General features: G+C 42.5%; 1 protein-coding gene across 3 annotated transcripts in view; it reads left to right on the top strand.

Annotated features, from left to right (window-relative positions):
* Positions 1-710: 710 nt before the first annotated feature.
* Positions 711-27411, top strand: part of LOC144507911 (proton myo-inositol cotransporter-like) — a 138578-nt gene continuing 111877 nt past the window's right edge. For all 3 annotated transcript variants that reach the window (XR_013500165.1, XM_078235398.1, XM_078235397.1), the window contains exons 1-2: positions 711-1452; positions 25859-26018. Coding sequence is in view for 2 of the 3 variants with exons in the window: in XM_078235398.1 (XP_078091524.1) it covers positions 906-1452; positions 25859-26018 (707 nt within the window). In the remaining variant the exon portion in view is untranslated. The remainder of the gene's footprint in view (positions 1453-25858; positions 26019-27411) is intronic.

Below are 27411 nucleotides of genomic sequence, written 5' to 3'. Positions count from 1 at the left end.
TTTGGACTGTGGTGGGAAATCGGAGCACCCGGAGGAAACCCACACAGACATGGGGAGAATGTGCAAACTCCACACAGACAGTGACCCAAGGCTGGAATTGAACCCGGGTCCCTGGCGCTGTGAGGCAGCAGTGCTAGCCACCCGCAGTAACTTCAGTGCAGTGTTAATGCAAGCCTGCTTGTGACAATTAATAAATTTAAAACCTAATGGTTTATGCCTGAAGGAGGGTGGAGGAACCAGATGAGAGAAAAATAAATTCTGCACCGTGAAATTATTTAGCAGTAACGGCGTGCCGTTTAAAGCAAGGATCGGTCGGTCACACATCACCCAGCATGTTTTGGCATTTCCAGCTGTCTTTGAGACGAGAGAGCACCAGTGTGTAAAGGGAGGTCCGATGTTCAGGTGTGTGTTGACTGCATTGGCTGGTGGGGAAGGGGCAGCAAAGGTCCGAGTGTCGCCCCGCGCATGTGCGGATGCAACAAGTTGCCACCGGTCGAGGAGAGTAAATGACGGTGAACGCCGGCCGTCGTTGCAAATGCAAAATTCGGGGCCACTTTGAAGAAGCTCCACTTTGCACCGCCATCCCCTCCAGGCTTCATGTGTGTTGCACGTGACAGGAGGCGCGTATGGTTCACTGCCTGTGGTTTTTTTCCTCTTTTCCCCCGCCCCCCTCCCAACACCAGCAGCCCAGCCCGCTGAAGGAGTTTAGCAGTTGAGAGAGAGCAGTAGCAGCTGCAGCAGCGCGCGCGCTCCTGTGCTGGACAGTCCCAGTGAGAGCGTCTTTACCCCAGGGCGATCCAGAACCTTCCAACCGCCACCCTTCCCGGACTCGGACCCGACTGGCGATCTAGAACCTTCCGACCGCCACCTCCCCGGACTCGGAGCCAACTCCTCCCGGGCTCCTTATGTCCCGCAAAGACAGCGACGCTGAGTACATACTCAGAGACCTGAGCGGAGAGCGGTGGAGCCGACCGGAGGGACAGCGGGAGGCGTCGGACAAGCTGACGCGGAACAGAGTGGCCAGCAGCGGCGGCAACGACAACCATCGGCTCTCGGCGGCCATGGCAACAGGCGCCGGTGGCGAGCTGGAACGGGCCGCCCGGCGACAGTTCCAAGGCGGCGACAACCCCCGCTTCATCTACGTCCTGGCCACGTTCGCGGCTCTGGGCGGCTTCCTGTTCGGATACGACACCGGCGTGGTGTCGGGCGCCCTGCTACTGCTCAAGAAGGAGTTCGCCCTCGGCCAGCTGTGGCAGGAGCTGGTGGTGTCCGCCACGGTGGGGGCGGCCGCCGTCTCGGCGCTGGCCGGGGGATTCCTCAACGACTGGTGGGGCCGGAGACCCTGCATCCTGCTGGCTAGCTTCCTCTTCACGGCTGGGGCGGTTGTCATGACGGCGAGCGGCGACCGTTACGGCTTGCTGTCCGGGCGCATCGTAGTGGGATTAGGCATCGGTAAGTGCCGAAGTGGTGGGTGGGGGGGTGGAAGATCACTTACCGGTGAGGGGGCCGCACAGATGGCGCGCTCTCTTCTCATCCCGATCCGGTCATGAAGTCTCCGGACTGCGCTCCTGGGGTTTCAGGACGGCGAGGTCCCCGGTTCGCTCTCGTTGCCCCCACTGAACTGCTGGGCGGGGCCTCTGGCCCTTCCGCAGGGAGGGGGGGTATGGGGGTGGAGTCACCGCGTTCCAACCCTCCCTCCCTCTAAATCAAAACATCCTCATTGACCAGGGCACTGATGGGCAACCTCAGTTAGTGAGTCGATCTTTTTCTCCAGTTTTAGTGCGAAACAAATAAACTGACCGAGTTAATTTGAGTTATAAAGTAAAAGGGGCAGCTCCCCAAAAGGAGGGGGGGGGGGGAGCAGCCCGAGCAGAACCAAAGTACAAAGGAAACTTAAAACATTAAATCATAATGTGATTATCGGGGTCTATAATGCACCCCAGCCCCTGCGGTGCCCAACGGGCACGGAAGGTTCAGTGGGCCGCAAGGCTGACAGCGGGCAGGCTCACTAACTGTGATCCTTGAATAGGGTTGAATACGTTTAATACAGCGTTTCTTAACTCAAACAATGCTTAATTATCCGTATTACAGAACTATCAATTACAAGTGGTTAAAAAGAAACATTTTAGCTTTGATCAGATGTAGATGGCACGCATGGCTCACTCAGTCATTTAATACTGTTCCTTAACACAAAGAAAATGCCGAGTTATCCATGCTAGTGGAACCACCAACTTCAAGTGGTACAAACAAAATGAACATTTTAGGCTTGATTGGCTGCAGATGGAGTGCACAGCTCACTCAGTCAATGTTGGGTGCAGTCAGCATGCTTCTCACTTCACGTGGGCTTGTTTTACATGCGTGTCACTTCAGTCATATCGGGGAAAAAACTATGCAGGTGGAAACCATTGGAATATGTTAACTCTGCACATGGGCAACAGTCAACAAACTATCTCGAACTGCACTCAGAACCCTGATTGCCTGCCTGTAGCCTCCTGGGTGCAGGTTGCCCATCCACAATACCCTCAGCCCAGATCAATGTTGGAACTCTCAACGGTGCCTTTATCTCTAGATTTAACTATTTTAACACATATGCCAGCCTCTCGTTTCTAGCCTCCTTACACTTGTGGTCATTGAAATGTTTGCCTGTACCTAACTTGCACCACATCCTGATACTCATGTGATCTTATCCTAATTTTCAAAGTTCCCCAAGGCCATTCCCCTCCCCAGCTTTGTAATTTCCAGCCCTATACAATCCTCTGCGACATGTCTAATTCTGGTCTCTAACAAATTTTGCCAAACTCACCAAAATCTCTTCCATAGTAACTCCCAAGTCTGCAACCTTTGTAATCAGGACAATGGCAACTGTTGGACAAGAACTCAATGTTGTCCCCTTGTTCAAGAAGGGGAGTAGGGACAACCCTGGTAATTAAACTTCTGTTGTGGGCAAAGTTTTGGAAAGGATTATAAGAGATAGGATTTATAATCATCTAGAAAGGAATAATTTGATTAGGGATAGTCAGCACGGTTTTGTGAAGGGTAGGTCGTGCCTCACAAACCTTATTGAGTTATTTTGAGAAGGTGACCAAAGAGGTGGATGAGGGTAAAGCAGTTGATGTGGTGTATATAGATTTCAGTAAAGTGTTTGATAAGATTCCCCACGGTAAGCTATTGCAGAAGATACGGAGGCATGGGATTGAGGGTGATTTAGTGGTTTGGATCAGGAATTGGCTAGCTGTAAGAAAACAGAGGGTGGCGGTTGATGGGAAATATTCATCCTGGAGTTCAGTTACTAGTGGTGTACTGCAAGGATCTGTTTTGGGGCCACTGCTGTTTGTCATTTTTATAAATGATCTGGATGAGGGCGTAGAAGGATGGATTAGTAAATTTGCGGATGACACTAAAGTCAGTGGAGTTGTAGACAATGCGGAGGGAAGTGGCAGGTTAGAGAGGGACATGGATAAGCTGCAGAGCTGGGCTGAGAGGTGGCAAATGGAGTTTAATGCGGAAAAGTGTGAGGTGATTCACTTTGGAAGGAGTAACAGGAGTACAGAGTACGGGGCTAATGGTAAGATACTTGGTAGTGTGGATGAACAGAGGGATCTGGGTGTCCATGTGCATGGATCCCTGAAAGTTGGCACCCAGGTAGATAGGGTTGTTAAGGCATACGGTGTGTTAGCTTTTATTGGTAGAGGGATTGCGTTTCGGAGCCATGAGGTCATGCTGCAACTGTACAAAACTCTGGTGCGGCCGTATTTGGAGTATTGCGTACAGTTCTGGTCGCCGCATTATAGGAAAGATGTGGAAGTGTTGGAAAGGGTGCAGAGGAGATTTACCAGGATGTTGCCTGGCAAGGTGGGAAGATCATATGAGGAAAGGCTGAGGGACTTGAGGTTGTTTTCGTTAGAGAGAAGGTTAAGAGGTGACTTAATAGAGGCATACAAGATGATCAGAGGATTAGATAAGGTGGATAGTGAGAGCCTTTTTCCTCGGATGGTGATGGCTAACACAAAGGGACATAGCTTTAAATTGAGGGGTGATAGATATAGGACAGATGTCAGAGGTAGGTTCTTTACTCGGAGAGTAATAAGGGCGTGGAATGCCCTGTCTGCAGCAGTAGTGGACTCGTCAACATTAAGAGCATTCAAATGGCTATTGGATAAACATATGGATGATATTGGAATAGTGTAGATTAGAGGGGCTTTAGATTGGTTCCACTGGTCGGCGCAGCATCGAGGGCCGAAGTGCCTGTACTGCGCTGTTATGTTCTATCTTCCAAGTCACTCACCACCCTATCTAAGATGGATGTCACTGTTCCTTCATAGCTGTTTAGTTAAATCCTGATACTCTTTTGCAAAGCAGCGTTGTGGGTGCCACCTTCACTTAGAATGCAGTGGCTTTAAGAAGGTAGATCATAATCTGCTCCGTGAGCCAATGAGACCCAACCACATTCTGATAATCAATCCAAATAATAATTGTCAATCGATATTTACCTAAGTCGCCCAATTCATAGAATGGGATATTAATGGCTGCAGAGACTTTTGCCAAGTGTTTTAAAGCTACTATCATGACCATATCACTAGGCCAAACTGGTCAGATGAGACACCAAGTCGGCAACCTGCCTCTGAAATTTAATTAATTTCTGAAATCATGATTGTGAAATAGCATTTTTGTGATAACTCCTGCTCTAACTTTCCTTCCTGTGTGGAGATATTTTGTCCACACCTTGCAGTTGAAATCAGGAACTTGGCACGTTGAGGATAATTGAAATTTTTTTTAACTTAATGTTCCTATTGTGAATAACAGGATTTTTATTTCCAATATATTTTGATATTCTATGGCAGTTAGTAAGGAGTGACTGTGTACGTTTGCTTACTGCAACATTGTTGTTGATGTTAGGTTAATTTATAAATTTGACAATGCTGATTCATGTTTCCCTGTTGTTTTAAGTTTACGCTACTGAAAGTGATGGCAATTATAATGCTATTTGTAAAGCACTGCCAGCTTGCCTCAGCTGGTAGAATTCTCACGTCTGAATTAGAAGACTCCGTTCAAGTGTTGTAATGCAACTGAGCACAAAAATCATAGTTGACTTGAGGGTGTGCTGCACTCTTCATTGTTCAGCTTAAATGTTAAACAAGATTACGTGACATTGTTTAAAGTAGAGCAAGGTGCTTTCTCAGTTCTAATGAAGGTTTAACCCTTCACCAGCATCAAAATAAATTATGGCTGCTCATTAGTTACCTCTTATGGGACCTGACACGCATAATTTGGCTGTACTTCAAAAGTAATCCACAGATTCAGAGATCTTACAGCATGGGGGAATTTGGAGATTTTTGGGTAAAATATCCTTTTTCTAATATTGAGAAGCATTCTTGTGTGGGTGTTATGTGAAATAACTCAATTTAAGCACTTATGATACAAAATTAGTGCACTCTGTTTAAATACTACTTTCTTGTACGTTCATGTAGTCATTCTAAGTATTGAATGAATAAACTAGGCTCAGCAGTGCAACAGGTGTATATTTAGTGGAAAATAATCTTGCAGTTAGTACTTTACTCGTACTTCTGTTCCTAGTGTTCTGTGAAAAGTACTTGTGACTACATAAAAAGGTTTAAAACGTGTGTGGATTACCTGGACAATGGTATGTTGGCCTTCATTGCAAGAGGATTTTAGTATTGGAGCAAAGATGTATTGCAGTTCTACAGGGCCTTGGTAAGACTATACCTGGAGTATTGTGTGCAGTATCGGTCTCCTTCCCTCAGGAAGGATATACTTCCCATAGAGGGAGTGCAGCGAAGCTTCACCAGACTGATTCCTGGGATGGAAGGATGCATTTTGGTAGGTCCAGTTCCAGTGGGGGCTATAAAATAAATGGCAGAAACATCAGGAGCATAGACACACTCCGATCTGGGCATGCAGGTCCATAGATTGTTAAAAGTGACAGCACAGGTGGAAAAGGTGGTTAAGAAAGCGTATGGCATTTTTGCCTTCATCAGACGGGGCATCCGAGTATAAAAATTGGCAAATTATGTTACAGTTATATAAAATGTTGGTTAGGCCACATTTGGAATACTGTGCCCAATTCTGGTCACCACACTATCAGAAAGACTTGGCGGCTTTGGAGAGAGTACAAAAAAGGTTTACCAGGATGTTGCCTGATATGGAGGATATTAGCTATGAGGAGAGATTGAATAAACTGGGATTGTTCTCCCTGGAAAGTTGGAGGCTGAGGGGCGACCTGATAGAAGTTTATAAAGTTGAGGGCTATAAATAGGGTGAACAGTTGGTAGCTTTTCCCCAGGGCAGAAATGATGATTACAAGGGGGCACAAGTTCAAGGTAAGGGGGGAAAAGTTCAGTGGAGATGTGCAGGGGAAGTTTTTTTTACACAGGATGGTGGTGGCCTGCAATGCCCTGCCAAATGAGGTGGTTGAGGCAGATACGACATTTAAGACTTATCTGGATCGACACATGAACAGACAGGGAATAGAGGGATACAAGGGGTTGGTCTAGATAGGATAACGTGATCGCAGGTTTGGAGGGGCGAAAAATCTGTTCCTGTGCTGTACTGTTCTTTGTTGATTGCCATATAAAGAGAGATTGGTTTAATTAGGTTTGTATTCACTGGAGTTTAAGACTGAGAGGGGATCTATTGAAATGTATGAAATTCTGTTAAGGCTGGACAGACTGAATGCAGGGATAATGTTTCCTCTGGCTGGGTTTGAGTGGGGGGGTGGAATTTAGAACAAGAGGTCTCAGTCTCAGGGCATGGAGTAGGCCATTTAGAACTGAGATGATGCAACCTCTTCACTTGGAGAGTGGTGAGCCTGTGGAATTCTCTATCACAGAAGATTGTGGAGGCCAAGTCAAGGAATGTATTTAAGAAAGAAATAGATTTCAAGGAGTCAAGATGTATCGGGAGAGAATGGAGTATGGCACTGAGAGAAATGATCAACCATGGTCATATTGAATGAAGGAGCAGACTTGAAGGGCTGAACGACCTCCTCCTGCTTCTATTTTCAACATTTCTGCAACAGAAATGTTCCATTCCACAAGGTATGGAACTCATTTGGGATTACCAAATGAAAAAGACCATAGAATTCTAACATCCTGGTAGTCATATGATGTAATAAGAGTTGATTAATTATGACAATCTTGATCAATCAAAAACGGACATGGAATTGAGGTCAAGAGAAACCTGCACTGGTAGAAAAGTTCAGAAACATGGGATGAAAGTCACCTGTTTCTCACACGTGTGTTTCAATTGTCATGTTATGTCTCAGATTACTCTGTCAAGGAAATACAGTAAATTGTAAAATATTTCAGTTGGTAATATTCTTGTCATTTTTTTAAAACTGGGGTATGTGAGTGGAAATTAGAGCAAGAGACAGTGACAATGAATCTAAACTGTGGGCTTGAAATGGTAAACGAGCATAAAATACTTCAAACAGATGTTTATATAAGGTAATTTTAGTAAGGATTTTTACAAAACAGGAGTAGAATTGAATGGGATGTTGTGGTTCAAAGGAGAAGATATGCAGGATGGAAAAGTAGGTTTCAAGCAAAGTGTGGATAGAGTTGAGTTTATACATTCTGGCAAAGTATGGAGAGAGTGAGTTTATGTTCTTTTAAATTCTAATAGAGAAGTAAAGAAATAATGTTAATCAATTCTGTGAGAGAGAGCATCTCTAATGAGAATGGGTGAGGCAATGGAGAGGCAAAGAATGCATTTGAGGAGATGTAGGAACCTATGGGGGTATCTGTTTTAGGTCTCAGTAGACAGCAGGAATAGCTGGTTGACTCCCAGCAATCAGTGTGAATGAAGCCAGATCTGAAAAGCCAGCTGCTGTTAACCTCCAAGGGCACCCCTGGAGAAAACAAAAGGCACTAAATTAGTAAAACTTATTTGGCTTTTATAGATTTAAAAATCTGCAAGGAGCTGCTGAACAAATACAAAGGTGTTAACCACCTGAACAAAGGTGGTTAAATTCAGATGGTGCCGAATTGTCTGAAATGTATTTGTACTGTGAAGCCATTGATGTGAATAAGTATAATTCTATTTTATTTTTTATAAACATTTATGATATCTCAAATGGTTGGGAACATAATTTTATGGATTTCAAAACTTCTCATACTATACAAATTGCAAAAAAAAATGAGGCTGCTGTTTCAAGTTTCCCTTCTGGGATTTGAACAGCTCGACATTTACCATGCCTTAACAATAATGATAACGTAATGATTGAGAAATAGTTTAAAGCTTTCTTACACAATGCAATTTTCACTCAATGTGATTGGTGATTAGCTTATGGGTTTTTAAAAAAAAGGGCGGCATGGACAAGTTGGGCCAAAGGGCCTGTTTCCATGCTGTAAACCTCTATGGTTACAAGTGTAACAATGGTTTTGAATTTGAAGGTGAAAGTTTGTAGTGTTTTACAAGCACTAGTTTTATATGTTATTCTGTGTGATCTCAGAGGTTTTTGGAGGTAATAATTCAGGGTGCAAATTGTCTTTAAAAATCCACCTTTTCTCCTTTAAACATTTTTAAAATTGCTTTTTGGGTAGCTTTTTTATTGAACTGTACTGGTTAGTTGGGGAGGGGCAGTGGGGAGGTGTTAAAGTAATGCTGGCTAAGAATGATATCTACCATTTGCAAATATATTGCATCAGATGCATCAGAACACACCTCAACGCTTGTAGAATTTAATGTGCTATCAAATTGGTGATTGATCACTTATTATAGCAGATTCAAATTCATGCAGCATGGTTGTATTGCATCATCTTAAAAACAGCATTCTAACTCTACCATAACAAATTGCCGTGGCCTCAGTTTTATTTTTGCACTTTAATAAATCTTTTAAAATTTTGAATTGTCCCATTCCTGAGTACTTCAGGGTATTATTTGAATACCTGCTATGGTGTGGATAATTTGAGGTCTTTAGCCACTGCCAAGGGTAATGGTGATAAATTTGTAGTGATATTCCACTGGGCCTTTTCTTTACTCTTGCTCATTTGAGCACCACAACCAACTAGTCCAACTTTAAAGAGGTTGCAAGAACTCTTATGTAAAGTTCATACAATTGTGCCAACCTTTTATTTCGAAGTGGATGCTTTGAAATCCATTGAGTTCTGGATAGCCTCAAATTCACTGGTGTCATTTGCTTCCTTTGGTGGTGTAAACAACTTTTTTTTATAGGAACTGATTTCTATTGCCCTATATCTATAATTACAATACCGCAATACTGTAGGTCCCCTACAGACAGAAATGGGGGAATGTATAATAGGGAACAAAGAAACGGCTGAGCAACTGAATACAGACTTTCGTTCTGTATTCACAAAAGAGGACACAAATCAAATGTCAGAAATGTTGGAGGATACAAGATTTAGTGAGCGGGAAGAACTGAGGGAGATCAGTATTAGTAGAGAAATGATGCTGGGAAAATTGATGGGACTGAAGGCAGATAAATCCCCAGGGCCTGATAATCAACACCCCAGAGTACTTAAGGAAGTGGCTCTAGAAATAGTGAATGCATTGGTGGTCATTTTCTAGGATTCTATAGACTCGAGAACAGTCTGTGCAGATTGAAGGGTAGCTAATGTCACTCCAATATTCAAAAAGGGAGGTAGAGAGAAAGCGGAATTATAGATCAGTTAGCTTGACATCGGTAGTAGGGAAACTTCTTGAATTCATTATCAAGCACATTATAGTGGAGCAATTAGAAAGCAGGGGCAGGATCAGACTAGAGTCAGCAAGGATTTATGAAGGGGAATTTTTGCTTAACAAATCTGTTGGAATTTTTGCTTAACAAATCTGTTGGAATTTTTGCTTAACAAATCTGTTGGAATTTTTGCTTAACAAATCTGTTGGAATTCTTTGAAGACGTAACTAGTAGAGTTGACAAGGGGGAGCCAATCGATGTATACTTGGACTTTCAGAAAGCATTTGACATAATACCGCATAAGAGATTATTATGCAAGGTAAAGGCACATGGGATTGGGGGAAGTGTATTGAGATGGATAGAAAACTGGTTGGCAGAGGAAACAAAGAATTGAAATTAATGGGTGCTTTTCAAATTGGCAGGCAGTAACTAGTGGGGTTCCACAAGGATCGGTGCTGGGACCCCAGCTATTCACAATATATATTAATGATTTGGATGAGGGAACAAAATGTAACATCTCAAGTTGGGTGGGGGGGTGAACTGTTACGAGGATGCAGAGATCCTTCAGAATGATCTGGACAGGTTGGGTTAGTGGGCAAATCAATGGCAGATGCAGTATGATTTGGATAAGTGTGAGGTTATTCACTTTGGAAGCAAAAACAAGAAGGCAGATTACTACCTGAATGGCTGTAAATTGGGAGAGGGAAGTGTACAGCAGGACCTGGGTGTCCTGGTGCAGCAGGACCTGGGTGTCCTGGTGCACCAGTCACTGAAAGTAAGCATACAGGTGCAGCAGGTGGGAAAGAAGGCAGATGATATGTTGGCATTCATCGCGAGAGGTTTCGCATACAGGAGTAAAGATGTGTTGTTACAATTATACAGGGCCTTGGTGAGGCCACACCTAGAGTATTGTGCAGTTTTGGTCTCCTTTTCTGAGGAAGGATGTTTTTGCTCTTGAGGGAGTGCAGCAAAGGTTTACCAGGCTGAATCCTGGGGATGGCAGGACTGATGTTTGAGGAGAGATTGACTAAGTTAGGATTGTTTTCGCTGGAATTCAGACGAATGAGGAAGTTCTCATTGAGACATAAATTCTAACAGGACTCGACAGGATAGATGCAAGGAGGTTGTTCCCAATGGTGGGGGAGTTCAGAACCAGGGGTCATGGTCTGAGGATTCAGGGTAGACCATTTAGGACGGCGATGAGGAGACATTTCTTCACCCAACGAGTGGTGAGCCTGTGGAATTCATTCCCAAAGGAAGTAGTTGATGCCAAAACATTGAATGTATTCAAGATATAGCACTTGGCGTGAATGGGATCAAAGGTTATGGGGAAAAAGCAGGATTCGACTATTGAGTTGGACAACCAACCACGATCGTAATGAATGAAGGGCTAAATGGCCTCCTCCTATCTTCTATGTTTCTATACAAGGGTATGGTGTGATGTTTGTGCATACTTGTGTATTTTGCACATGTATATTCTCCCCAGTGACAATCAAGTTGATACCTTTGTATAAAGTAAGGTTTCAAGACCAGTTAAACTGGTATTTTTGGAGAAATCTATTGCAAGCATTAAGTGTTAGGCAGGACACCAAGACAGCGAACTTCATGACCCTTTAAATAGTGTTCATACTATGGGAACTTTGATATCTAATTAAACTAGCAGATGGGGCCGTGGTTAATGTTTCATCGGATAGGTGCCAGCTCCAACAATGCACCACTCCCTTCGGTCTGTGCTAAATTGGCAGTCTGAATTATCAGTTCAAGTTCTTGATGTGGGTGGGACCTGAACCCCAAACCTTCCAACTACTACTTAAAATTAAATTTATTTTCCTAGCATCATTCTGTGGTATCTTCACCATCAAAACACATTGTTGCAGCACAGATGCAACAGTGTGCTCTTGGGAATAGTGAAGGTGATTGATGTTTTGTTGCTTGGCAACATCTACACCTGTTTTGAAAAGTGTACTGCTTAGCTGTTATCAGCTGTCCTGTTAGTATTGCAATCCTCCACATCCCCTGTTCAGGCATTACGTTTTAAGTTGTAGCTTTTGTTTTAATAGTGTTAGTGATCTTCTGAGAAAATATCAGTGCATTTTGAGACTGTTATAAAATCAACAATCTTCACTAAAATTGAGTTGTCTATTTTCTGTGCAACAGTTCTCATGATTGCAGTGTGAGTGTCCATGTTGGCTAGCAGAAATTGCTATAACAAACACAACAACTAGCACGTTTTGCTTAATAAACATCAGCAGATGCTTCATTAATAGGGGTAAAGAAAACTAACCCCAAACTAGGAAGATGGAAATTGGGCAGATTGACCATTAGCTCGGGCAAAATTTGGATATTTGAGGAGAGAGTGAATGAGACCGGTTTGAGGGAGGGCTTGAGCTGAATGAATTAACTAATGATGAGGTAAATGAAAAGGCAGAATCAGAAAGGTAATATGTGGCTGATGAAAATTGCAATGATGGGATGGGGCAAAGCCCTCGTGAGCTATACAGATAAAAACAAAGGTTTGAATTTAATGTGCTAACTGAGGTAATGTGGTTAAAGGGCATGTGACCGAGCTTTCGACTGGTTAACTTTCTGGTGGATGCAATTGGCTGTTAGAGAGTCATAGAATCAGATTGATAAGCATGATATGGTGTTATATGAGGAATAAGGAGGAAAAAAATCAAGTTGTTGTTTTTGATGAATGAATCCTTGAGAATTGCCTTCCAAGAATGATGAGTAAATAGTAGATCCTGAATTGCCTTTAAATGTTACATGCATTTTGTTCTAAAGATGGGTTTTAAAATTTACACCAGTTAACTGTTTTACTTGTATCCTTATTCAGATGGATTATTATTTAAATAAATCTTAAGGCACTCAGTAACAAATGAAAAATGTGCATCCTTTATTCTGAAGAAATGATTAAATCAACCGAGTTGGTTTGATGCTAAAAGTCACTCCCTAAATCCATTCTGTTTTCAATTATGTGCAATATCTGTGAAACTAATAGTTTCTTTATACTTCTCTCGGAGAATTATAAAGTCAACCAACCAAATATATTGATAAAAGCAAATTACTGTGGATGCTGGAATCTGAAACCAAAAGAGAAAATGCTGGGAAATCTCAGGAGGTCTGGCAGCAACTGTAAGGCTAGTGAAGAGCTGACGTTGATCCAGGTGACCCTTTGTCAAAGCTTTGACAAAGTGTCGTCTGGACTCAAAAGGTCAGCTCTCTTCTCTCCTTACAGATGCAGCCAGACCTGAGATTTTCCAGCATTTTCTCAAATATATTGATAATTGCCTATTTGCCTTTGAGGGGTTTCCTTGAGATACTGTCAGATTATTGAAGGGAATATTCATTCCTGACTTTAGGTTCAACCTTTAAATTTCAGGAGTGCATAAGGTCAACTTTGCACTGTTGCTGGGCATACAGTAGTATCAATTGATTCATTAATCAATCACAATCCAAAGCATAGTGCTTGTGAAGCTAAAGTTAAACCAGGCTCTGACAAATGTTGTCCAAGGGTGCCAGTGAAGTTGGTGGGAGAGAATCCCTCACAGACCTTTCAAAGCTCATTGGAATTGAGCAACATATGGATAGAACAGAAAGGATCAAGCGTGACTCCATAAAATGGTCTCAGATTATATAATTTTGTTTTCTTAAATGGGCAGAGGTATGAGCTGACATTGCTCTTGGGACTTTATCATATAAATCGTACTCCCTTAGGACTGAAGTAGTTGAGCTCTTTTGGCAGAATCAGATTTGAAGGCTGGAAACAGGAGCTCACAGTTGAAGATGTCATGAAATATTGGAGACAACATTTTTTAGTAAGACTATTTTCATTCTGGTACAACAGATTAGTCATGACACATCAGTAAAAAGGACTGAATGAATTCCCGTATGAACAGATGTGTTTTTTCCACATTATATTCCATCTAACAAGTTCTTGCCCACTCAATTCTCTCAATTCTCTTGAAGCCATTTTGCTTTAAAGCCCATGTGCTTTAATTTTTCTAACCGCTTCCTCTGGAGGACATCAAAAGCTTCTGAAAATTCAAGTCTACTTTATCCACTGACTCTGCTTCATCAATTCTGTTTGTGACATTGTAAAATAAATTCCAACAGATTTTCTGAACATGATTTTCTATTCATAAATTTATATTGACCACACCAAGTCAAATAATTATATTATCCAAGTGTCCATCTGTCACATCCTTTATAATAGATTCTACCATTTTCCCTTCTTCTGATGTAAGGCTAACAGGTCTCAAGGTCCCTGTTTTCTCTCTCCTTTCTTTCTGAAACAGTGGAATGATATTTGCCATCTTCCAATCTGCAGAACCATTCCAGGATCTATAGAATTTCAGATGATGATCACCAAAATACCATTACCTCCATAGCTATCTCTTTCAACACACTAGATTATCAGGTTCCAAGAATTAATCAACTTTCATTAATTTCTCCAATACAAACTTCTTACAAATAGAAATTTCCTTCAATTCCTCATTCTCCTCGTTCCTTGTATCTCTAATTCTGGGAGATTTCATTAATTAATTGGCTTCTCTGCTATTTAGAACATAGAATGATACAGAACAGGGACAGGCCCTTTGGCCCACGATGTTGTGCTGAACATGGTGCCAAATTAAACAAATCCCTTCTGCCTGCTCTTGGTCCATATCCTTTTATTCCTTGTGTATTCATGTGTTTATCCAAGAGCCTCTTAAATGCCCCTATCGTATCTGCCTGCACCATGACCCCTGGCAGCGCGTGTAAAAAAAAACTTGCCCCTTTGAACTTTCCCCATCTCACCTGAAGTATATGCCCCCTTGTATTAGACATTTCAACTCTGGGAAAAAGATTCTGACTGTCAACCTAATCTAGGCCTTTCATAATTCTGCAGACTTGTATTAAGTCTCCCCTCAGACTCCGCCAGTCCAGAGTAAACAGCCATAGTTTGTCCAGCCTCTCCTTATAGCTCGTATCCTATAATCCAGGCAGCATCCTGGTAAATTTCTTCTGCACCCCCTCCAAAGCTTCCACATCCTTCCTGTAATGTGGTGACCAGAATTGAACGTAATACTCTAAGTGCGGCCTAACCAAAGGTTTTAGGAAGTTGTGACATGACATCCTTACTCTTGTACTCAATGCCCTGACAATAAAGGTAAGCATGCCATATGCCTTCTATACCACCCTATCTACTTGTGTGACCATTTTCAAGGAGCTGTGGACTTGAACCCCAAGATCCCTCTGTATATCAGTGCTGTTCAAGATCCTGCCATTAACTGTACATTTACCATTAACATTTGATCTCCCAAATTGCAGCACCTCACGCTTGTCTGGATTCAACTCCATTTGCCATTTGTGTCCAGATCTGCAGCTGATCTATTTCCCACTGTATCCTTTAATAACCTTGTACTCTATCCACAACTCCACCTATCTTTGTGTCATCAGCAAACTTACTAACCCACCCATCTACATTTTCATCCAAATCATTTATATCACAAACAGCAGAGGTCCCAGTACAGATCCCTGTGGAACACCACAAGTCATGGACTTCAAGCTAGAAAAACACCCTTTCACCACTACTCCGACTTCTATGAGCAAGACAATTCTGAATCCAAACGGCCAAGTCACCGTAGATCCCATGCACCTGAATCTTTTTTATGACCGCATGTGGGACCTTGTCAAAAACCTTACTAATATCCGCATAGACAATATCCACTGCTCTACCCTCATCGATCACCTTTGTCACCTCCTCAAAAAATCAATCAGTTAGTAAGACATGACCGGCCCCGCACAAAGCTATGCTGATTTTTCCTCATTAGGCCATGCTTTTCCAAATGCGCGTGAATCCTGTCCAATAGCTTCCCAACCACTGATGTGAGATTCACCAGTCTATGATTTCCTGGATTGTCCCTTTTACCTTTCTTGAACAGAGGAGCAACATGAGCTACTCGCCAGTCCTCCAGGACCTCGCCAGTAGCTAGCGAGGATACAAAAATCTTTGTCAGGGTCCCAGCAATCTCCTCTCTTGCCTCTCTCAACAACCTGGGGAAGATCCCATTGGGCCCTGGGGACTTATCTGCCTTTAATGCTCTTCAAGAGACCCAACACCACTTCTTTCTTGATCTCAAAATGCCCTAGTATATTAGCATGCTCCACACTAATCTCACTATCCTCCATGTCCTTCTCCTTGATGAACACTGTACTCATTTAGGATATCACCCACATTCTCTGCTCCAAGCACAAGTTCATTCCTTTGTCCTTAAGTGGTCATACCCTCTCCCTAGTGATCCTGTTGTTTTTAATGTATGTATAGAATGTCTTGGGATTCTCTTTAACCCAATTTGCCAAGGTCATTTCATGGTCCCTCCTTGATCTCCTAATTCCCTGCTTGAGTTCTTTCCTGCTTTCTTTATATTCCACATGGGCCCTGTCCAATTTTAGCTTCCAAACCGTACATACACTTTTTCCTTTTAACTAAGTTCACAACCTCCCTTGTTATCCAAGGGTTCTTTACCTTATTACCCTTGTCCTTCCGGAATCCTTACTGGAATATGCCAGTCTTGAACTCTGATCAGTTGGTCTTTAAACAACTCCCATATGTCAAATGTGGACTTGCCTGCTGTCAGCTGCTCCCTATTAGCTCTCGAGCTCCTGCCTAATTATGTTGTAATTTGCCCTCCCCCAATTTAGTACCTTCCTGCAAAGTCTTGTTTTTATGCATTTATTGAAATGTCTCTATCTGGAGAAAGTAACCAATATTACATATAGGCCTGATATCATTGTAGTAGAATCAGAGTTAGGAATTTATCTTGACGCTTGTAAAAACAATCCACTACATCTAAAGAAGGTTGCTTACAAACAGAATAGTTCAGTTCATCCCATTATATCTCAAAATGCATTCATTAATACTCATTCCCGCAGTACAATTTAATCTGATTAAGTTACAGATGAGTGTTTAGTTTGTTGGTTCACATTGTTGGTGGTTACTGCAAGCAGTTACTTTAGTTTGTGTCAAGTGACAAGATTTTGTTTGTGTTCACTAAACCGTTAAATAACTTGGAGGTAAGAATAATCTATAAATATTATCTCGAAGTAAATATTGACCTATGATATGACAGAGCACATTGTGTTTGGACTGCGATATATAGAAATTTACGGATGGTGAGACTAACCTATGTAAACATGTCTGCTGCAGTGGACAGCTCTGTCTCGATTTTCACCAGCTCAGAGTTATTGAGCTGGAGTGAGAGTTAGAGACACTACGACACAAAGGGGAGGGGTAGCAATATCTGGATGGTTTTTTTTTTCGATCTTATCAGGCATATCGTGACCAATAGTTTTCTGAATGAGGAGAAGCCAGGTTAGTGAGAGAGAATGAGAATCCACAGAAACTGATCTCGTGATGTAAAAACAGTCGCTACCAGAGCATGCCAGAATCTGGGAATTCTCTGAAACTTGCCTCACTTCCTAACTCTACTAAGCTGGTCCATCATCGATGAGGCGCAAGGCAGGAGTGTAATAAAATACTATCTACTTATCTTGCTGAGTACAGTTCCAACGACACTCGCAGAGCTCGACACCAACTAGGACAAAGTTGGCTGGCATCTCATTCACCACTTAAATATTTACTTTGTCCGTCACCAATGCAGTGATGGCAGTGTGTACCATATACAAGATGGAATGCTCCTTTGACAACATCTTCCAAATCTATGACTTTTCTCATTTAGCGGGACTAGGGCAGTAGACACATGAGTGCTACAACCTGCAAGTTCTCCAAGCCAAACAATATCCTGCCTTGCGTTATGGTCACAGATCAGAACCCCAAAATATATTATGAAGCCAGACTAGATCTCAACAGTTTTTCTATTTCGGCATACATGTGAGGAAAGGATGCTTTGCTGCAGGAGTAATTTCACTGACAAATTAGGGATGTTAATGAAAACGAGCTTTATTCACAGCAGAGCCTAAGCATAACTCTAACAAAATGAAGCAGTTTAACTCTTAACAGTTAAACAATCTTTCAACGTGACACTAAACAACTCAGTTTCTAGTTTATCACTATTCAGTTCCAAATAGAGTCAGAGATTTACAGCATGGAAACAGGCCCTTCGGCCCAACTTGTCCAGTTTTTACCACTAAGCTAGTCCCAATTGCCCACATTTGGCCCATATCCCTCTATAACCATCTTACCCATGTAACTGTCTAAATGCTTTTTTTAAAAGACAAAATTGTACCCACTGCTACTACTGCCTCTAGCAGCTCATTCCAGACACTCATCACCCTCTGTGTGGAAAAAATTGCCCCTCTGGACCCTTTTTGTATCTCCCCTCTTGCATTAAACCTATAGTTTTAGACTCCCCTACCTTTGGAAAAAGATGTTCGCTATCTAGCTGATCTATGCCCCTCATTATTTTATAGACTTACATAAGATCACCCATAAGCCGTCTACTCTCCAGGGGGGGGAAAAGTCCCAGCCTATTGCCTCTCCTTTAACTCAAACCATCAAGTCCCAGTAGCATCTTAGTAAATCTTTTCTGCACTCTTTTTAGTTTAATAATATCCTTTCTATAATAGGGTGACCAGAATTGTACACAGTATTCCAAGTGCGGCCGCGCTAATGTCTTGTACGACTTCAACAAGACGTCCCAACTCCTGTATTCAATGTTCTGACAACGAAACCAAGCATGCCGAATGCCTTCTTCACCACTCTGTCCCTATGACCCCATTTTCAAGAAGCTATGAACCTGTACCCGTAGATCTCTTTGTTATAACTTTCCCCAACACTCTGCCTTAACTGACTAGGCCCTGCTTTGATTCGATCTACCAAAATGCACCACCGCACCTTTATCTGGGTTACTTGGTGGCATGGTGGCACAGTGATTAGCATTGTTGCCTCATAGCACCAAGGGCCCAGATTCAATTCCTGGCCTGGGTCGTTGTCTGTGTGAGTTTGCACCTTGGGGCGGCATGGTAGCACAGTGGTTAGCACTGCTGCTTCACAGCTCCAGGGTCCCGGGTTCGATTCCCGGCTCGGGTCACTTGTCTGTGTGGAGTTTGCACATTCTCCTCGAGTCTGCGTGGGTTTCCTCCGGGTGCTCCGGTTTCCTCCCACAGTCCAAAGATGTGCGGGTTAGGTTGATTGGCCAGGTTAAAAACAAAATTGCCCCTTAGAGTCCTGAGATGTGTAGGTTAGAGGGATTAGTGGGTAAATATGTGGGGGTAGGGCCTGGGTGGGATTGTGGTCGGTGCACACTCGATGGGCCGAATGGCCTCCTTCTGCACTGTAGGGTTTCTATGATTTCTCCCCATGTCTGCGTGGGTTTCCTCCAGGTGTTCGGGTTTCCTCCCACATTCCAAAGATGTGCAGTTTAGGTTGATTGACCATTCTAAATTGCCCCTTAGTGTCAGGGGGACTGGCTAGGGTAAATGTTGTGGGGATAGGGCTCAGGTGGAATTGTGGTCAGTGCAGAATCGATGGGCCAAATGGCCTCCTACTTCACTGTAGGATTCTATAATTCTTAACTCCATCTGCCATTCATCGGCCCTTTGGCCCAATTGATCAAGATCCAGTTGCAATCCTAGATAACCTTATTTAATGTCCACCATGCCCCCTAAATTCTCATCCAAATCATTCATAGAAATCATAGAAACCCTACAGTACAGAAAGAGGCCATTCGGCCCATCGAGTCTGCACTGCCCACAATCCCACCCAGGCCCTACCCCCATATATTTTACCCACTAATCCCTCTAATCTATGCATCCCAGGACACTAAGGGGCAATTTTAGCATAGCCAATCAACCTAACCCGCACATCTTTGGATTGTGGGAGGAAACCGGAGCTCCCGGAGGAAACCCACGCAGACACAAGGAGAATGTGCAAACTCCACACAGACAGTGACCCAAGCCGGGAATCGAACCCAGGTCCCTGGAGCTGTGAAGCAGCAGTGCTAACCACTGTACTACCATGCCGCCCATTGATATAAATAACAAATAACAGTGGACTCAACACCAATCCCTGAGGCACACCGCTGGTCTCAGGCCTCCAGTTCGAAAAACCACCCTCTGTCTTGTGTCAAAGAACAAAGAAAAGTACAGCACAGGAATAGGCCCTTCGGCCCTCTGAGCCTGCACCGATCATGTTGTCTGCCTAAACTAAACCCGTATGCACTTAGAATCCGTATCCTTCCATTCCCTTCCTATTCATGTGTTAGTGTGTGGAAAAAAAAATCTTGTATCGCACATCTCTAAACTTTTCCCCACACACCTTAAACCTATGTCCCCCAGTTCTTGGCTTTTCTACCATAAGAAAGCGCATCTGACAACCCACTCTGTCCATGCCACTCATAATCTTGTAGACCTCTATTAGGTCACCCCTCAACCTCCATCGTTCCAGTGAGAACAAACCGAGTTTATCCAACCTCTCCTCATAGCTAATACCCTCCAGACCTGGCAACATCCTGGTTAACCTCTTCTGTACCCCCTCCAAAGCATCCACATTCTTCTGGTAGTATAGTGACCAGAATTGGACACAATATTCTGAATGAGACCTAATTAAGGTTCTGTACAGCTGCAGCATGACCTGCCAGTTTTTATACTCCATGCCCTGACCGATGAAGGCAAGCATGGTGTATGCTTTCTTGACTACCTTATCCACCTGCGTTGCTACTTTCGGTGATCGGTGGACATGTATGCCCAGATCTCTTTGCCTGTTAATACTCTTAAGGGTTCTACCATTTACTGTATCATTCCTATATGCATTGGATCTTCCACAATGCATTGGATCTTCCAAAATGCATTATCTCAAGCTAGTCGTCAAGCAAATTTTGTATCCAATTGGCTACCTCACCCTGGATCCCATGAGATTTAACCTTTTGCAACAACCTACCATGTGATACCTTATCAAAGGCCTTGCTAAAGTCCATGTAGATGGACAACGTTGACTGCACTGCCCTCATCTACCTTCTTGGTTACCCCTTCAAAAAACTCAATCAAATTCATGAGACATAATTTTCCACTCACAAAGCCGTGCTTACTGCCCCTAATCAGTTCTTGCCCCTCTAAATGCCTGTAGATCCTGTTTCTCAGAATGCCTTCTAACAACTTATCTACTACAGATGTTGGGCTCACCGGACTGTAGTTCCCAAGCTTTTCCCTGCAGCCCTTAAACAATGGCACAATATTTGCTACCTCCAGTCACCTGTGGCTATCGATGATTCAAATATCTCTGCTAGGGGACCCGTAATTTCCTCCCTCGCCTCTCTCAATGTCCTGGGATATATTTCATCAGGTCCCGGGGATTCAAGGTTTATTTATTAGTCACAAGTAAGGCTTACATTAACACTGCAATGAAGCTACTGTGGAACTCCCCGAGTCACCACACTTCAGCGCCTGTTTGGGTCAATGCACCTAACCAGCATGTCTTTCAGACTGTGGGAGGAAACCAGAGCACCCAGAGGAAACCCACGCAGACACGGGGAGAACATGCAAACTACCTATCTTGATGCGCTTTAAGACTTCCAGCACCTCCTTCTCTGTAATATGTGCATTCCTCAAGACACCACTATTTATTTCCCCAAGTTCCCTAACATCCATGCCTTTCTCAACAGACCATCATTACCAAAGAGAAATATTTATTTAGGATCTCACTCATCTCTTGTGGATCTGCACATAATGACCTTGTTGATCTTTAGGAGGACCTACTCTCTCCCTAGTTACTCTTTTGCCCTTTATGTATTTGTAGAATCTCTTTGGATTCTCCTTTGCCTTATCTGCCAAAGCAATCTCGTGTCCATTTTTTGCCCTCCTGATTTGTCTGCTCCAACCTTTATACTCTTCAAGGGATCTACTTGACCCCAGCTGCCTATGCATGTCATATGCCGCCGCCTTCTTTTTGACCAGATCCTCAATATCCCAAGTCAGCCAGGGTTCCCTACTTCCATCAGCCTTGCCCTTTAAAGGGAACGTGCTTACCCTGAACCCGACTTAACACATTTTTAAAAGCCTCACACTTACCAGCTGTCCCTTTGCCTGCCAACAGACTCTCCCAATCAACTTTTGAAAGTTCCTGTCTAATACCATCAAAATTGGCCTTGCCCTAATTTAGAATTTTAACTTTTGGGCCAGACCTATCATTCTCCATTGCTATCTTAAGATTTATGGAATTATGTTCACTGGTCCCAAAGTAATCCCTCACTAACACTTCTGGCACCTGCCCTTCCTTATTTCCCAAGAGGAGGTCAACTTTTGCTCCCTCTCTAGTCAGGCCATCCACATATTGAATAAGAAACTCCACCTGAATACACTCTTCTCTCCATCCAATCCCCAATGCTATGGCTGTCCCAATCAATGTTGAGAAAGTTAAAATCCCCTACTATTACCATCCAATTTTTCTTGCATCAGTCTGTAATCTCCTTGCATGTTTGCTTCTCAATTTCCCACTGACTATTTGGGGGCCTGTAGTACAATCCTATCAAAGTGATCTCTCCCTTCTTATTTTTCAGTTCTACCCATATAGACTCCGTAGCAATTGAAATGCTATGACTAGAGGACGAGAATTTAAATGGTTAAAAGCCAGGCTGCGGCTATACAAAGCCTTGGTTAGCCCACACCTGGATCTTGTTTAGTCAAGGCAGTACACCTTTGGAAGAATATCGGCCCTGAAGAAAGTGCAGCATAAATTTACTAAATCATACCTGGGATCGAAGGGTTAAATTGCACAGATGTGGATTTTTCTAAGGAATTGAGGTTGAGGGATGATTTGATGAAAGGTTTCAAGATGTAAAGGGAACTATTTCAGGTCTTTGAGGAATCTAATGAAGTGACCGAAAAATGAGTGCCAAATCTTTCGGAAGTAAGTTAGGAAATACTCCCATAAACATAATTGTGGCAGAAGTTTGGAAATCTCTTTCACAAACTAGAATTGTTATTTACAAAAGGTATTCGGGAATGGTTTATGATGTAACCTCACATAAAATCACTAAATAGTTGAACATACCTGTGTGGCTAAAAGATCTTTCCCTGCTGCTGCTGTACGATGAATGTTATTGCTCAATTGGTGCTTTTCATGTGCCATCGAGCCAAATCAGATTTTTAAGAGTCCTTTTTTGATTCAAAAGATTTTGTATTTAAAAAAAAAATCTGCAAGCTGGTTGGTTATTTGTCCAGCCCATGAAAGATGAGAACTGTAGTTACAAACAATTGTAACATGCAAATTGTGGGAGATTTCCCTATAGTTTGACTATGTTTCAATTCTTGGAGGCTAAAATAAAATTAAAGCAAATGTGCTGCCAACTGTAGTAACTAAATTCACTCGAAGATCACGTATTTAATTCTGAAGGTCAGGAAGATCTACCCTTGCTTTGTAATTCCTTTTGAGGATATCCTTATCATAGGATCCTACAGTACAGAAGGAGGCCATTCGGCTCATCGAGCCACGATTCCACCCAGGCCCTATCCCCATAACCCCATGCATTTGCCCTCGCTAGTCCCCCTGACACTAAGGAATAATTTAACATGGCCAATCCACCTAACCCGCACATCTTTGGATTGTGGGAGGAAACTGGAGCACCCAGAGGAAACCCATGCAGACACGGGGAGAATGTGCAAACTCCACACAGACAGTGACCCAAGCCAGGAATCGAACCCGCGTCCCAGGCACTGTGAGGCAGCAGTGCTAACCACTTCTTGATCTCTGCATGCCCACTTCCATTTTTCAAAATTAGCACCACCTAAAAAGTGAGTCTTGCAACACTGGTCTCTGGCTGGCCAAACTCTAATGTGCCTACGGCAGCAGAGCGCTGAGCAGGCCACTGCATTAGCGCCAATCTGTCAACACTGGGATCGGCGCATGCGCAGTGGCATGGTTCTGCACTGTCGGTCTCCCAATCGCTGGCCAGCCCTGCAACCTTACATCGCTGTCCCTCCCCGATATCTCTGGGCCAACACCAATTTTTTTTTTTGGACTTTGACTTTGGGACTCTGGAACTCATGTGAACCAGTATTTAATTTTCCTTTTACTGTAAACCTCTTGTCCTCTATCCTTCCCTTTACTATGTGAATGTAGAGCGGGAAATTGTTGGCCACTCTTTTTTGCGCGTTTTGCATGTGTAACCAAATAAAATAATCCGAGTTAACCTGAGTGTACTAGGGGGTTATGAGTAAAAATTTGATCGCACAAAAATAAAGGGGTTAGGAAACAATGTACTACTGCTTAGTTTAATGCAAAACAACCTCCGTTTACTGACTCTGCTATTTGAAGTGACCCACTCCCGTCCATAACAGGAGCCAGAAATAGCTTTATATAAGCAAGAGTGAATCCAGGCATTTTAAGTGAAAATGAAAAATGGAATTGTGCACAAATGAAAAGATACTGAAATTTTCTATGAAAAAGGTATGGATGAATCTCTGATACCTAGCGGACACAAATACATTCTTGAAATTGAACAAAGCGATTTAGTGGCCCGAGTATTTTGGGTTTCATAAGAGCATAGCTGTAATGTTCTAACTATGTTAGGGTTTATGAGTTTTAACAGAAAAAAAGAACCTGGTTTGCACACCATGGATTCAAACTAACTTATAAATAGGCTTTAATGAAAGATGTTCTCTGCTTTGCACAGAATACAAAACTGAAAGTTAAAGATTATTACTGGCAGTGTCTGCAAATCCCTAATGACATCACCATCAAATTATGTAATCAGCTATTAAAGCAACCTGCAACCCTTTTAAATACCTAACATGAGCATGCAACAATAAACTGAAAATAAGTTGTGCATAAAACATCACAAGAGTGTAACGTGCAGTTTTAGTGTCCCCATTACAGAAAGAAGATGGAAGCCACAGAACATTGTATAAATCATGCTGAAGGATGTGAAGGATTAGAAAATTAGAATACTGGAACATATTTGCATGATGCGTTACAGCTACCCACCAAGATTTATTTGGCAGCAGCTCCCAAACCTGGAGCCTCCATCTTGGATAAGGGCAGCAAGTGCATGAGCACGTCATTGCATCTGTTTTTTTCTCTAAATCATGCAACATCTCAACTTGAACCCATATTGCTGTTCCTTCATGGTTACTGTGTCAATCCTACAACTCACTTTCAAGCAATTTTGTGGGAGCACCTTCTCCAGAGTTCAAGCAAATTTTCACCACCACCTCTTTCTTTTGGTGAGGAGACTCAAATTTACCTGATCAGAGTGAAAAGAGGGTTTGAGATATTTTATTTTCCTGAGTTGGGGTTTTGTACCAAAAGCTTCTTTTGGCCAGCTATCTAAAAAGTGCCTCATCCTCAACAAGGCTCTTGGGCCATGTGTGAACAAAGCAGGAAACTGCCTATCTCTCCAATCAGTTAGGTTGAAGAATTGTTGATTTCCAGTGTAAAAGGTTTAATAGTGAAGTGTCAGTTTGACAGTAATTAAGGCTGATCAAACCAGTAAAAGCTTGTACCTAAATGGAAAAGACCTAACTTTTTCTGGCATGTAGCCCATGTTGAGATGTAAGTTCAGCAACTTCACACCATTCAATGCGTTTTAATGATGAGTCTGAAGATACAATACTGTTATCACACTGCTTTTGGTGGAGTAGGCCATCTCCACCAATTTCCAGACTTTCACTTTTAATCAAACATGTACAGTCACAGAAGTTACTGTTGTGTTTGTGTTAAGAACAGTGCCCTTTATCCTCATTGGGTCCTAAATTACAAGCTCTAGGTAGTGTACCTGGGGGGTACCCCAGAGATGTGTTGGAGAAGATCCCCGCCACCCCGCCCAAAGTTCCCAGGTATGGATTGTATGACAATTCCAGGATATTCAAATTTCTTTTTAGATAATTGCCCTGCACTGGGAACCATCTGAAAATGTGATTTATATTTCAAAAGATTCCAACTATTATATTAATGATTACCCAGAAAAAGTTGGAATTAAGACCACTTCTAACTTTTGTACTGAACCACCCCCGAATTCCCCCTCAGTGGTAGGTAGGCCCCAGGAGTGAACTACAGTGTAAAGATTAGGCCCTGCCTGAGTTGGAAGGTCAGGTGAGATGGAATCACCTGGATTTCCAGGTATTTCATTTCAAGTGGAGAGGCCACTCCATTGGAAGTTACAGTCCACTGTTATTTCTCTTTGAAATGACTGTGGCTTAACCCTTTTATATAAAAGATTTGTAATGTAATGTCTTTAGTTCTGCATGTTCATTTTTTTTCCCCAGGACTGGCTTCCATGACCGTGACAGTATACATTGCAGAGGCTGCACCTTCCCATCTCCGAGGACGATTAGTTACCATTAACACCCTTTTCATTACTGGAGGACAATTTTTTGCAAGCGTCATTGATGGAGCATTTAGCTACCTTGAAAAAAATGGTTGGAGGTATGTAATGCCAAATCAATTCGTGTTTATTTTAGGAAGTATTTAAAGGCTTATAATTGAGTGATGTGTCCCAGGAAAATTCCAATGTGTTTTAATAGTTAGACATTTCAGAAGATGGGTTTTCTTTCTTTCCTGAGAGTTTAAATACATGTTAATTGGTATACCTGGAACCCAGTATAAAATGAAAGCCACTTAAAATGCATCTTAATCGGACAAATAACCTGTCTTGTTCTCCAGTTTTCCAGTTGAAACATTGGCCTGAATTTTCAGGATAGTGCTTGCCTTCCTGACAGTATATAACCCATCTCAAATTGAGGATCTAGATGTGTTGTGATGGTGTAGGACTAGTTAGTAGCTGTGGATTAAAGAAAGTAACAAAGTGCTGAACATTTAATTTGCTTTATAGACTTCAATTCCTTGCTATAAAAGAGTGTGTTAATTAGCTTTTGGGTGTTCTCGGACAAAAGTACAATTGCAAATGGGAATTGATAGGAAAAAGTGAATATAGAATACAATGGTGTTTTATTTTTCATTTAAATTAAAAGGTATAATTTTCAATTTGAGTCACTGAGTTTTATTACTAAGATCAATGTGCTTTATGCTCTGCTGGTCAATCTGTTTTGTCTGTTGGTTCTCAGGAACTTGCTTCCACCTTAAATGTCAGGATTTATAATTCTTTCGATCTGAGCCTTTATATTAAATTGATTTAGGTGCTAGCTTTGGCTCAGTGGTAATGCTCTTGCCTCTGAGTCATAACATCATTTATTCAAGCCTCGCTCCAGAAGCGTGAGTGCATAATCCAAGCTGGCACTTCAATATAGTGCTGAGAGAATGTTGAAGGCTCTCTCTTTTGGATGAAACTTTAAACTGAAGATCTGTCTGTCCTTGTGGGTGGATGTAAAAGATTCCACAATACTATTCAAAGAAGAGCAGGTGTGTTCTCAATCTGATTTATTATTGTCATATGTATTAGTATACAGTGAATAATTTCTTGCGCATTATACAGACAAAGCATACCGTACATAGAGAAGGAAAGGAGAGGGTGCAGAATGTAGCGTTACAGTCATAGCTAGGGTGTGGAGAAAGATCAACTTAATATGAGGTAGGTCCATTCAAAAGTCTGATGGCAGTCGGGAAGAAGCTGTTCTTGAGTCAGTTGGTACATGACCTCAGACTTTTGTATCTTTTTCCTGATGGAAGAAGGCGGAAGAGAGTATGTCCAGGTTGCGTGGGGGTCATTGATTATGCTGGCTGTTTTTCTGAGGCAGCGGGAAGTGTAGACAGAGTCAATGGATAGGAGGCTGATTTGCATGATGGACTAGGCTTCATTCACGACTCTTTGTAGTTTCTTGCAGTCTGAGATAGAGCAGGAGCTATACCAAGCTGAGATGCA

Source organism: Mustelus asterias, chromosome 19 (assembly GCF_964213995.1).
Source record: "Mustelus asterias chromosome 19, sMusAst1.hap1.1, whole genome shotgun sequence".
Lineage (NCBI taxonomy): Eukaryota > Metazoa > Chordata > Chondrichthyes > Carcharhiniformes > Triakidae > Mustelus > Mustelus asterias.
The sequence above is the reverse complement of the archived record's forward strand: the minus strand, read 5'-3'. Positions and strand labels throughout refer to the sequence as shown.